The 13,628-nt window shown below is 45.1% G+C and overlaps 1 protein-coding gene across 1 annotated transcript in view; it reads left to right on the top strand.

Annotated features, from left to right (window-relative positions):
• Positions 1–297: 297 nt before the first annotated feature.
• ETV5 (ETS variant transcription factor 5) overlaps positions 298–13,628 on the top strand; it is a 57,195-nt gene continuing 43,864 nt past the window's right edge. The window contains exons 1-5 of the mRNA XM_059687283.1: positions 298–479; positions 3,577–3,695; positions 3,834–3,921; positions 4,058–4,105; positions 4,200–4,250. Coding sequence (XP_059543266.1) covers positions 3,651–3,695; positions 3,834–3,921; positions 4,058–4,105; positions 4,200–4,250 — 232 coding nt within the window. The 5' untranslated portion in view covers positions 298–479; positions 3,577–3,650. The remainder of the gene's footprint in view (positions 480–3,576; positions 3,696–3,833; positions 3,922–4,057; positions 4,106–4,199; positions 4,251–13,628) is intronic.

The following is a 13,628-nucleotide window of genomic DNA, read 5'->3' as shown; positions in this document are numbered from 1 at the left end:
TCGTGTTTTTTATGAATGAAAAACGTCCTTACATTCATTATATAAACAAGCCTGTGCTGATTGGTCAATGGCCCCCGGTGCATAGATTATGTAAAACAGATCCCTGAGGGGTGGGGAGGGACGTCCCATTGACCAATGGAAGCCTGAGTTGATGGGGCGGCCTGGCTGGATTTGCCCGTAGACAGGGTAAACAAGAGGTGATGGACAGCTAAGGAAGCAACCTTAAGCCAATGGGAACGCGGCAGGGCTAGGGCTATGGGCCAATGGCGGCGGGCGGAGCAGCGGGCCGCGGGGGGCCGGGCCAGTGCTCCAGCCTGGCTGGCAGCTGCGGCACAGAGTCCAGCGGCTTGTGTGCGGAGCGGTTCCCTGTACCTAGAGCGGTTCGGCCCAGCCATTTGCTTAGGCGCCCAGGCCCGGTGCGCGCGTGCGTGAGCGCGCCTGCGCCCGGGGCCGCTGCAAGGGGAGAGCCGCCGCCTCAGGTGAGGGCGCGTTGGGGGGGCCTCAGAGGGGGAGTCCAGGAACCGGTCGGAAGGGCCCTAGAGTTTACGGGCTGATTCAGAATCTTCAAATAGGGGTGCACTTTTTATTTGGGATAAGCCCCCCCCCCAGGGGTCTGACCGCCCCCTCCTCTCACGGCCCGGTCCGGTTCGATTTCTGGGAGGCTTCGGGCGGGGGTGGCTAACGGTTCCGGAGCGCGTGGAGAGAGGGTTTCCGCACGTCTCGGGGGAGGCGCTCGGGAGCGCGAAGTGCGGGGGCTCCCGGGCGGGGATGGGGGCGCAGAGTCGCGGGGCTTTATAGTCTCCGGAGGTCTGAGAGCCCCGAGGGGACCTGGAGGCTCGCGAGAAGAGACGCTCGGCGGAGCTTTGCAGTGGGGAGGAGGGTGCCGAGAGCAGCATAGGGGGGAGTATTTGAGAGGTGATGCCCCAGAACCCCAGGAGCGGTTAAGTGACATTAGGCTTGTGTGCGGGATTGGAGGTTGGCCCGGAACTTGCAGGCCTTGCAAGTTTCAGGGTGTGGAAAGTGGACACCCAAGCCCCCAGCGAACTGAGCGTCAAGCTGCACAGCGATTACCGAGAAATCCGGGAGCATCAGAACAGCGGCCTGGGGATGGTGGGGAGGAAAACGGGTGCGGTGGGGAGGGTGAGGTTGGAGAGATGCTGTAGCCTCGCGCAGGATTAGGGATCTAACCTCATTTTCAGAGGAGAGGGGACTTCTGAGGGCGAGGGAACAGAACTCCTTGTTGAGGAGGGGTGCCAAGGAGGGATGTTCGGAGGGTCTTTTGGTGGAAAGGGGAGGAATTGAGGGCGGTTGGTAGCTCCCGGCGCCGCAGCTCGTTTTTATGAATGTGAGTGACTTTATGAATGAAGCGGGTTTCTTTCGTTGGCTCCTGCTCCCTGCGGCTTTTTTTTTTTTTCCTCCCCTTTTTGTGAATGAAGCATTGAGCTTGCTTCCTAAAACGCTGGGGTGAGGGGCCTGCGTCGGAGGCTGGGCGTGCGTTGGGAGTGGGGGCGGGGGCGCCGCTGAAGGAGTTTTCATGAATGGGGAAGGCTGGGAATTGGGTGGAAGTGTGTCTTGTTTTGTGAATGGGGCCCAGCGCGAGGGATCCAGTTACAGGCTTTACCTGATGTGGCTGCCGCGGCTCGCTCTCCCATTCATAAAACCGGGGCCGCTGTGCGCCGCGGGGGAGGGGCCTGGATCGCTCCGCAGCGCGGTGTTAAAGTTTTCCTGGGGGCACCGAGAAGGACGAGGGGGTGGGGGGGAGGGCGCAAAGGAAGTAGTTTAAACTCCTGGATGAACTCAGCCTTCCCTTCAGGTTTAAATATATACTTATATACTTTGAACACGATTTCTCTAGCCCTTGAACTGCGAGGACTGCTTTAAAGATCCTCAATGCCTCATGGATTCGCGTGTGGCATCCTTCTTTCTTTTATTCAATTTTTTTAAAAAAAATATATTTGCTCGTCATGGTGAAGTATTTTGCAACGTATTTTATCATGAGACTGAATATATCTCCCCCTCCGGTTTCTCCCTCCGATCTCCTACCCGTTGTCCCCTTCCCTCAATAGACATTTACAGAACTTCTAAGGCCAGGATTTAATCGGACAGGTTTTTGAAGGGCACAGAAGACTCATTTTCATGCCCCTCAATTCAGTGCTGGTGATTCTCAGATTTTGTATACGGGTTGGTGACATTTGAGAAAGGGGCTTTATTCTGAACATTTTAGCGATATTTGGAAGGCACGCAAGCAGGCTAGCAGGAGTGTTTTTTTGTAGGAAACTGAACTGTGTGCAGTTTTGCTCCTCCCCCCCACCACCACCACCTTTCTCTTTGACTGAACATATCTGATTACTCGTGCCAAAGTGCTGAGAGGAGGCTGGCAGTGAAGGGTTTCCTTGCATCCTGCTCACCAAAATTTGATATGCTCCACACAGTGTGAAAAACAAATTGGATGGAATTGTCCACTGAGAAAAAGTTCCCTACTTAAAGTTTATATGCAAGTTAAACAAAAGAATTATCCTTAAGCATTTTACATTGTTTCAAGTTCGAGTGGGTGAAATTGTTTTCCCCATTTTGTTGACTTAACTGTGTTTCCTTATTTGGAGAATAAAACAAATTGTTCAGGAAGATGGTACCTTCCCAAGATTGTTGTTTTATTCCTCCCAAATTAGAAAAGGTTCCCTCCTCTCCATTTTAACCCCCAATTTCTCTTTCCAGCCCCAAGACTTGACAGGAAACAGGTTTAATTTTATAATTTGGCATGTTGCGGAGGGGTGGAGTATGAACATCAGTGTAAGGAAAACACTGAATTTTCTTTTCATGGATCTTTTGCTTTCGATACTTTCAAAAAAGATCTGTGGTAGATATGCATTTAAAATATGTACAATGGAATTTAGTTTCCTTTATCCACTACTTTTCATAGTTATTTTATTATTTTAAAAGTTGGAGGTATCTCTGTAAGTTGCCATGGAGATTATTTGTGACATTACAGACACACACCTGTTTGGACAGAAGGTTTAGGTTTTAGTAAAGAGCAATGTGAAGATAAGTATACCTTTGGTGGATATATTCATGGAACTATATATAGTGTTTTGCCACTGACCTACAAAATACTTTTAGAAACACTATGTATGTCAGATTCTTAATTGCCAATAATTTGGAATGCTTAAACCCAGTTTTCTACTTCCTGTCACTGTAGTAGAAAAATTAGATTATCTATATAACAATCCCAACACTACAAATGCCTTAGAGAGTTTTCTATTGAAGAGAACTTGAAATCACCTTTTTATAATGAAAATAAGGTGCCCCCTCCTTTTTAAAAAACAAAAGAAAGATAATAGCAAACATATACTCTAATGATAGAAAAGGATGAGTAAATGGATTTGGCACTAAGTACACTATGTACCTTTGATGCCCTTAAACCCAGCGTTAGTCTGTAAAGCTAACACCTTGAGTGGGCTTCATGTACCTCAAAGAAAGGTAGTGGTTTACATAGGCCCTAAAGAAAGAATGGAATAAAATTATTTCATTTCTCTTCCCCCCCCCCCCCAGTAAAAATCTCCCAAATTCATATTACAGGAGGACCCCCTTCCCCCCAGAAATTACTCAATGCTGAAACCTTTCCAAGTGATATTAGAGACGTTGGAAGCACCATGGATGGGTTTTATGACCAGCAAGTCCCTTTTATGGTCCCAGGGGTAAGTTTTTGTGGCTTTTGATTTGTTTTGTCCTCCCTCTTCAAATCCCAGTCTTCTCCTTATTGATTTAGTAATACCACCCCCTTTCAAGACCCCTTTTTTACACCTGAGTCTTCACTGTTTGTTTGCCTTTTTCAGAAATCTAGATCAGAGGAATGTAGAGGGCGGCCTGTGACTGACAGAAAGAGGAAGTTTTTGGACACAGATTTGGCCCATGATTCTGAAGGTAGCGAAGCTTTCCCCTCTGTGCTGTGGCTTCCTCAAATGGCTCCCAGGGAAAGCCGCAGATTTTATAAAGTAGATTCTTCCCTTCTCCCCCACCGAAGAATCTTCATTCTGGTGTCTTCTGTTTTTAATTCTAGAGTTGTTTCAGGATCTCAGTCAACTTCAAGAGGCTTGGTTAGCTGAAGGCAAGTTTCTTGGCTGTCCTATTTTCCATATAAAACATTTCACTGTGCTTTTTAATAAAACGTAAAGGTCTAAAATAAAAATCTCTTTTTTCAGCACAAGTTCCTGATGATGAACAGTTTGTCCCAGATTTTCAGTCTGATAACTGTAAGTACCTTTCTGGTGGTGGCTGATTTGTTCTGAAATTGTTTGGTCTTGGATTATCCATGTCTAGATTGCTTCTTTCAGATATATAGTCAGCATGTTTGGACAGGGGAATGCGTTTTGTTTCTTTTAATAACACAAAGTTAACCTCCAAAACATTTGTTCCATTCTTTATTGAAATTATTTCTAAAGTGCTTTTATTCTATTGCAGGTAAGATTTACCGAACATAATTTAACCTTAAATTTCTTTTCCCCTAAGAATATTCTAAGGCTTCAAGCTCAAGATTATAAATTAATTGACATTGTATATAAGATGTTGGACCAAGCATCCATTAACCAGACATTATCTTACAGTGTTTTTGGTTTGTTTTATGAATTAAGTCCTTGATGCAAATCATGAGCCTGGCATTTTATTTTCTTTTAAAGGTGCAGAAAATAGTTAATGGAAGGTGCAGTTAATTGTGGCCTCACCTAACATGTTGTCAATTTTGTTTCTACTTCTAAGCTGAAAAGGGGTGATCACAGGGTGACCTGAATTACTCCTAATATTCACGTGTTGCCAGTACTTTATCACTCAGAGAAGAGTAAAACTACTTTAAAAATGGTCGTTAAGTGATCATGTCCTTGAGATAACAAATAAGGTGGCCAGCTCAAAAGACAGCTCTCCAGGCTGGCAGGGGTGTGGTTGGCTTTGCACTGATCTTTCAGAGCTGTCCTCAACAGGTTTGGGGAGCTTTTATGGTCCAGGCAGAGCTATCAAGGACAAAGCTGGCTGATGAAATTTGAGCAGCACAGGGCAGCTCTAGAGAGCATTAGTCACTGGCGAATGAGCAGGTTTGAGAGAGGCCTGGAGAAAATGCTGCCTCTCTTGAGAGTTGCATCATAGAGAAATTCATGTCTCTTAGTCATAGTTTATAATAGCAAGCACCTGAGCCAGGCAAGGATTCGATTTCTCATTTGGTACCAACAAATTCTTCCCAGCTTTGTTTTAGAGAGAGAGGGGAAGAGAGAAAATGAATGACATAAAGAGAGAGAGAGAAAATGCTTTGGGAGAGAGGGTGTCTTTGAGTCTCAGTAAAATCTGGGTGTTCTAAATCATTCAATGAAAGATCAGAAGCACCAGCTAAACATTCTTTAATGATAGGTCTCATATTCAAGGCATAATGCCATGGGACTTTAAAAGGGGATAAACTATAACCCACAGATGCATGGTTACCTTAGCTTTGTCACAGCTTGCTGTGAATATTTTCTTAGGAAAGTAAATGATGTTAATTTTTGCCCTTTGATGGCTTTTAAGTGATTGGGAAACTTGCCACTGAAAGACTAAATAAAGATAACACAAAGTGGGGTGTGTGTGTGTGTGTGTGTGTGTGTGTGTACGTGTGTGTGTGCATGTGTGTGTGCATGGATGCATACATAAGATAAAAGGCAGGATTTGTAATCCCACTCTGTTCTGTGTTGACAACTTGGCCCAGCCTTTCCAGTTCTTGCTCAGAGCAGCATAAATTGCAGTCTGTTTGGGAGGTGGCTTTCTTGGCAGAGGCTCGTTGAAATGCTTTTATGACACTTTGTTTGTTTCACTCTAACCCAAAAGAGTGAAAGGGAGGTGAGATGACTGCATTCAAATTGATTTCATGTGCTAGGGCAGAGGTATGTTCTTTAGACAAAGATGTCAGCAAACAGGATTTATATTTGGAGAGATATTTATCTGCAGGAATAAGCTGAAAGGAAAGAATCAATAAATGGCTTTTGGCTCCTTAGAAGCGAATAGAATGTGCTAAATTCTTTCATTAAATTGTCATACCTAAAATGGAGGTGCTTTGGGAGACGTTTCTGCTTACCAAGTGTGCTATGTTTTTTACTTTGTTTGCTTTTTGCTTTAACTTCTTACGGTTGAGCTTTGCTGTCTTTTAAGGATAAAACAGATGGTTGAGTAGCCTTGAAAGGTTTTTTAATAATTCTTTCCCCTCCTCTGTTATTTCTGGAGATGGACCCTCAAGAAGAATAGATTTTAGTAGATCCACTTGCTTTAGAGGTTAGTGAAGAGCACAAATTTGGAATGGTGTATCCTTCACCCATCCATCCTTGCTATTAGTGTGACTGGTTTGACTTCTGTTGAAACGGACAATGTAGATGCATGGACGCTGGCAGAGCCCAAGGCTGGGCCCACTCTTCTCGTGAATGCATCTCACAGCCTTGGGCTGAGGAGCAGCTTCTGCTCCTGTCACTTTTCCTTCTGGAAGAGCCTGTGATTATTCCAGGGGAGCGGGAGAAACTCATTCATTCAGATTTAATGGAACTTTGTAAGTTGGTTTGAATCAGCTAGTCCATGAACTGTAAAACAAACTTGCACTTGCTGGGTGAAGCAAACCTTTCCCTACTCTCGCAGAGCCTTTGCAACAAGCGCTCTCCTGTGGCCTGCCGCTTGGGATGGTCTGCCTTTGCTGGTAATGCTGATTTGGTGAATTTTCTGTTGTGCATGTGTGAGACTGTAGGAGAGAGAAAAAGAAATATCATGTGGGTAATTGTCTTTATTTTAGAATTCAGTTTTGAAAATTATGGCGTACTTTCTTCAGTAAGCACTTACAAGGTTAACTTCTGAAGAGATGATATTTTGTTAAGTGTTCTAGCTTTAGGTTCCTACCCATAGGCATCCATCCACACTGAAACCATTGTTCTTAGAAGTCTTATATGAATGCCCAGCTTATTTCTAGCTATATAGATTTCACCTTACTTCACAAATATAAACATTAGTATCTCCCATCTGGAAACTCTTCTAGGTCAAATTCAAGGGAATAAAAAGTGCAACCTATAAGCCTATAGGGGTTCTGCCAAGTTCTCCCCATTGTCCCCTGGTCCTGAGAAGTACCCCTGAAAATCCCAGATTGTTTGAGCTGGAGGTTTCTTGCAAAGATAAGTCTTGTCCAATCCCTCGTTTTACAGAGGGCCTAGATAGCTGGATAGCTGGAGAGACTGACTAATGTTAGGGGCCAATAGCAGGGGTTAGGTGAAATGATGAGAGGAAATTATACAATAATATCCTTAAAGAAGCAAAAGCTGCAGAGGCAGGGGGTACTGGCGGGTTCAGGTGTGCCCAGGGCTCCCCCTCATTATTTCGAATACCTCCAGATGGCCCTCGGGAGAGCCCTAGGGAGACTGCTGGCTGCCTGGTTCAAAACCTCCATTCTCTTTATCCTGTGATCCTGAGAAACTTATTAAATATCTCGGTGCTTTGAGTTTTTCCCATCCAGGACTTGGAAGAGAGAGAGAAATTATAAAACAGAAAAAAACATAAAATGGACATGTTTCCTAGAAGACATATTAGCATGTGTATAGATAAAACTGTGTGTTATGCATCCTGTATATTATAAATGAGTATGTGTGTGCATACCTATGTAAATGTGCCTGTGGCTAAATATGTGAATTAACACATAGAGCTACCAAACCAGGGAATCTGGGTCAGTAGATGGATGTATAGACATTTTTACTACACATTTTCACAGAATTAACTACAAATCAAAAGGTAAGAGTGGAACTCAAAATCCATAGATTTGGTGTGGGGTAAGGGTTATATTGATTTTTCTGAACTGAGTGCTTGAGCATTTAAGGGTATTCCTGGATTTTAGCATGTACAAATCGTTTTGTTAATGCAGATTTCAATTTTTTTCTTACTTATTTCATTTGTGATATTGTGAATGTTTACCAACATCTCAAATAACAATATTTTATGCTGGGGAGAAGGCATGATAAAAATCTTATTTTAAAATCATGGCCTCCATACTAAGTATAATTTAGAGAATTGTTTTAAAATCTAAGTGACCTTATTTCCCCTGAATTTTTATTTTTCAATATGTCTTTCAAAAAGAATGGCAGGACTGGAGGAAGTACGAGTAATTTTCAAAGGACTGTCTAATTAACCGATGAAATTGACTTTTCATAAATACTTGTCATAGATGGCTAGGGAAATAGGATTAACTGTTATGACAACCCTTGAGCCTAAAACACATTGATCTTAGTCCTGTTTCAATATGAGATTATTCAGTTGGACTTTTTCCTTTTTTACCAAATATGTGAATTAACACATACTTAGTATGAGGTTGATACAATAGAGGCAGTGACTTCCTTTTGGAGAGGACATACCATTTTGGACCCAGAGATGGGGTAGCAAAACTCTAGGTTTACTTGCTCTCTGGTCCTGGGCCATTTCAATTTGAAAGGATCCTCCCTCTCCCTTCCTCTCTAGAATCAATAATTAATATATATATATATATATTGGGAGAGGGATAGAGAGTTAGAAACATCGATGAGAGAGAAACATCGATCAGCTGCCTCCTGCACACCTCCTACTGGGAATGTGCCCACAACCAAGGTACATGACCATGACCGCTGGGACCCTTCAGTCCGCAGGCCGACACTCTATCCACTGAGCCAACCGGTTAGGGCTAAAAAATATGTATTTTTAGATGAGAATGTTGAAGAAGCAAAGCTATCAATTTATCGTTTTCAGAAGCCAGTAGTTGGAAGGTGGGGAGAAGAAAGAAGAGTGCTGAAGAAAGCCGGAGGAAAATGTGGGGTTGGGGGAGATTATTTCATTCCAGGTTTACAGTGTATTTTCAAAGGCTCTGTGAGCTAGTTCTGACCTCTGAGAGGGTCCTAAATGATAGGATATCCTTCCTGTTTTGATAGCGTCCAAGATCCTTAGACCTAAATCTCTTAAGAAACCAAGACCTAGCCCTGACCGGTTTGGCTCAGTAGATGGAGCATCAGCCTGCGGACTGAAAGGTCCCAGGTTCGATTCCAGTCAAGGGCATGTACCTTGGTTGCGGGCACATCCCCAATGGGGGGTGTGCAGGAGGCAGCTGATTGATGTTTCTCTCTCTCATCGATGCTTCTCCCTATCCCTCTCCCTTCCTCTCTGTAAAAAATCAATAAAATATATTTAAAAAGAAACCAAGACCTAGAGAGCCCATTTAACTAAAAGCCATATGTTTCTACAAATCTGTTTTCCTCTAACTTTAATGCAGTTAGGCTTATTGAAAACAATGGGTTTTTCTCTGCCTCTTAGGTGTCTTCCTGCTTTTAGTCCTCTGATAAAACCTACTAACCTTTCCAGTCCTTTGTGTTTGGTGAGAAAGACTTGGGATGAGGAATTACATGGGGTCTGCCTGGTAGATCACTTAGGTAGATTCCAGGTAACAAAATCCTGTCATCCCTCAAGAAATTACCATCTATCCCCTATCTCTCATCCTTCTTCACTTTTGTAAGATGAGGACAGGTAGCATGATAAAGCTGAGAATTTGTACTATCTGCCATTTCTACCTTCTAGTCGTGTCATTGGTGGTGGAGTTAGGTGGGGTGTGTGGTTCTCTACCAAGAGACTGTTCCCTCCACGTGTTTCTCAGGTTTTAATGATGGTAAAGTACATCCAGGCTCAGAGGCTGACAGCCCCTGGTGAGCACATGGCTGCCCTTGAGGCAGCTCGGGCCCCATCTGTGCCCTGGCACAGTGCTTCGCCACTTGCAATCTGAGGAGTGTGGAGTCTTGTCATGTTGCAGCTCCCAGCTCTTGGACAAGTGCCAGGCATGCTGATGCCAGTACCGGATTAGGTTGCTTTTTTAAAAATTCATTCTGTGAACTCATCAAGCTCATTTAACAGAGGCTTTGGTCGTCAGTTTCTATCATTGTCCCATTCCTCTTAGAGGCTCAGCTTGAAGGAGGGGCAAAATAGTAAAATAGTAGGCCCTAATATGCGCGCGCGCGCGTGTGTGTGTGTGTGTGTGTGTGTGTGTGTGTGTGTGTGTGTAGCCATAATATAAGTACACCTTTGGGCTTGGCAAGTAGATCATGGACTAGCAGCTCTCCTCAGGGAGAAGAGCTCCCCGCCCCCCCTCTCTGCCCCCCAGGAAAGGACCCTGCGTAGCAAATACCCGAGACTCCCATGCCTGGAAGGAGAAGCATCCAGGGGAAAGTTAAGGCAGAGGCTGCCAGATGCCAGGGAGCAGGATAAGATCTAGCCTTGCAAAGGCCAGGTGTTGGAGACAGATCTGCAGGACAGCCCAGGCATTGATCCTGATTCTGTGGTCAGAAGGACTTGACAGAAATGCTTTACGAGTCACCTCCCAGTTCACTAGGGAGTGGGGGTGACGGCAGCAGAGAGAAGGCGTCTAAGCATGAGACATTTGACAAAAGCCAGATATTTTATAAAAAGAGGAAACAACTAAAATTTATTTCCTGGCTTTAATTTTCACAAAGTAGTATGTTTTTCCTTGAAATAAAGTCAGATTGTCAGACTGGCTTCAGTAGATCTCTCTCATGGGTGATTATTGAAGGTTTGAAAAAAATATATCAAAGAAACCAAACCAGTTTTTAGCCTTGTACTCTCTTTTACATTGTCCTTGGAGTAGCCCCAGATCTACACTGCTCTTCAAGCCTTTGGATGTCTCATGGGTATTCAGAGGGGATTATAAACCTTACAGGCTGGACGAAGCGCCAGAAAAAGAAACTGGAAGTGAATGTGTTAATAGTAGGTGGCTTGCCGCCTCCCACTCTGCAGCCACAGAATCTAGAGTAGAGTCTCCAGAGACCCTCTCCCTTGAGGGGAAAGCCAGGTGGCTCCCGATGTAGCAGTTGGCAATGAATGCAAAAGCAAGGAGTCTGCGAAGGCCAGCTTCCAGAGAAAGCTGTCCTCTAATGCAAACCAGCTCTCCCCGGGGGCAGGAGAAATACCGCTGAAGTCTGTTTCTCTCGGCTGGTAGCGACAGTCCGATCCGAACCAGGCAGTCCAAGATAGTTTTCTTTCGCCCCTCCCCCTTTGCCAGCGGGCACTGGCCGACCCCACTCGGAGCGGACTTGCACACCCTTGCAGATTTCAGCCCCAGTCTGAGCCATCTGAATCTTAGGGAGGGTGCGGAGCGGGCAGGCGCCTGCAGCGTCTGAATTTCTTACATAAACAACGCGCTGGGCGAGCAAGCGTCCCTGCGGCGACAGCTGGGCTCTGCTCCGCCTGCCCCAGTGAGCCGAGCTGCGAGTCCCCCTCTTGCTGAATGGAGCATTCCAAATTGGTTGTGAATGGAGGGCGGGGCTCCCTCGCAGACTTTTTCAATGAATAACCAGACCCCATTGTGTAGCTTGTGGAAAAACAACCAACTCAAACAACACTGGGACTGTTAGAAATATGCTTGTGATTGGCAGCTTGGAGAACCTCCAAAATTAGTTTCCTTTGGCTTCCCTGCTGCTCCCTGTTCTCCGAGCCTGGGCTTAATGGGGTTTGAGTTTTCTTTCAAGTGCTGACTTTAACCCTTCAACTGCCCGGCCAGAAGGGCTGCTGCTGACCCATCTGGCCCCCCTTTCGTGGTCTCCGTTCGTGGTCTCTCTAAAAGGAGTGATAATAGGAGAGGGTGGGTTAGCTTCCCTGGAGGGAGCGGTGTTGAGACTTGATCTGAGGATATTACCCTTTTATCTCCTGCTCCCCCTGGGGCTGGGTCTCTAGCTTCCTAGTGAAGTTTGCCGCCCGCTCGCCTGCTGCAGTTTCCAGTCTTCCCTCCTGGCCTGAAGAACGGCTGTTTGCCGGCCCCCCCCCCCCCCCCCCCGTGCCAGTATTTCTTGCTCAGACTTACATTTTAACATGGGAGCGACAAAGCTGTAGTTTCTCTACTCTTTGGCCTTCCTTCTTCTAATTAATTTCCCATTGTGGTCAGATATGTGTCATCTTAAAATGACACTTCCCAGACTAGGACTCAGCTATAGGGGAGCCCTACTATGTCTGCAACCCTTCCGGTGGGTGCTCCTCAAATGCCTTGCTTCTGCTCCAGAGCCAGGGTAGCCTCACCCCAGAATGAGGCCCGGTTCTAGGGGTACACTAGCCTCAGTAGCACCCCCTAAACATCCTCCAGTATCTTGGCTAACACCTCACAGACTACCCCAAGGGCTGTGTGGGCTAGACCCGGGCTGTATGATGCGCTTAAAAAGGACAACCAGTTAAAAAGCAAAACAAAACTTAATAGTAATCCAGTGCAATTTCCTCAGGGTTTTTTAAAAAGCTCTTCTTAGTCCCTAATCCTTATCCTCACAACCAAAATGAGGCTGTTTGCATCTGTGTTTTGCTGTAAGGAGGTTTTTTTCGTAAATAGTTCCCTTGATATAAGTTGGTCCTTCTCTATTAAAAAAAAGAACAGGCCTGGGCAGATTGTCCTTTTGTGAGGGAGTTTGAAACCTCTCAGGAGGTAACCCTAGATATCGGCTGTGTGAGAGGATGCTGATGTCTGTGCCTGCTGAGGAGGACTTCAGCTTACATAAACACTTTCCAGCCCAGGGCCTGCAAATGCTTTGCAGTTGCCTGAAAGGACACTTAATGAGGATCTTTTATACTTTTCCCCTAGAAAGAGTAGAATAGAAAGGGGGGGGGGGGGGACTATTCTATGTGACCGCCCACTGTAAAGACCAGATCCTGGAATGCCTACCCTAAGCTTCCTAAGCTGAATTTTGGTAGAGAATAATTTAGTGGTCATAACTTCACTGTGTTGAGGGATGCCTCCAGTCGGAACATTTCTGCCCTCCTCAACTCCCTTTTAATTCCTTTCGTTCCCCACCAGCCTGGAATCTTATTTCCTGAGGAATAGGGAGAAAGCAGCATAGGGATTTAATGTGCAGTATTTGGAATCTTGATGAATATTAACCCTAGTCCCTGCTTCCCAATTTTCATTCTGTTGAAACAGGAAACAAATTCTCTTTGGCTCTAAGTGTCTCCAATAGCAGAGAATCCCTGCCTTATGTTTCCTCATGCCTGTCTCAGCCATAGCACCTGCTCTGCACACAGCCAGTACTTGGTGAATGTATTTGCACCCTACCACATTCTCTGTTATGTCCCCTTTCCACCCCATCATTCAACAGCCCCCAAGTCCAGCCTCTAGCTGGTAGGGAAGTAACTCTGTAGAGGGTCTCAAGACCTGAGTTCTGAGAGCCCTTGGGATGACCTTAGAGATAAATGGAAAAGAACTAGTTAGGGCTACTTCTCATTTTCTGGTTCCTCTTTTAAACACACACACTAGCCAAGTCTTCCTAGGCTGCATTTAGACTTTGTGCAGCTAGTGCTACGGTTCCCAGAAAGAGCATGTGCAAGAGAACAGCCACAGTTTAGGCACCCTTGACACCCTTGCTGGGTTGCGGCTTTGGGAGGAGGGCTATAGATAGAAGGAATGGTTCGCAAGAGGCACCGATTCCTCTAGCTGGGATTTTCTCCTGTCAGATTTTAAAGATGAATTTTAAATTGGAAGATAAATTTTTCCACAGTGCTTAGATCCTATTTCAAGTATTCCCTTTACTGCCAATTTAAATGAGAATTATATAAATTGGAAATAAATTATAGAAGGGATGTTAGAGAAG

This window comes from Myotis daubentonii, chromosome 3 (genome assembly GCF_963259705.1).
Source record: "Myotis daubentonii chromosome 3, mMyoDau2.1, whole genome shotgun sequence".
NCBI lineage: Eukaryota > Metazoa > Chordata > Mammalia > Chiroptera > Vespertilionidae > Myotis > Myotis daubentonii.
Note: the sequence above shows the minus strand (reverse complement) of the source record. Positions and strands in the feature narration are given on the sequence as shown.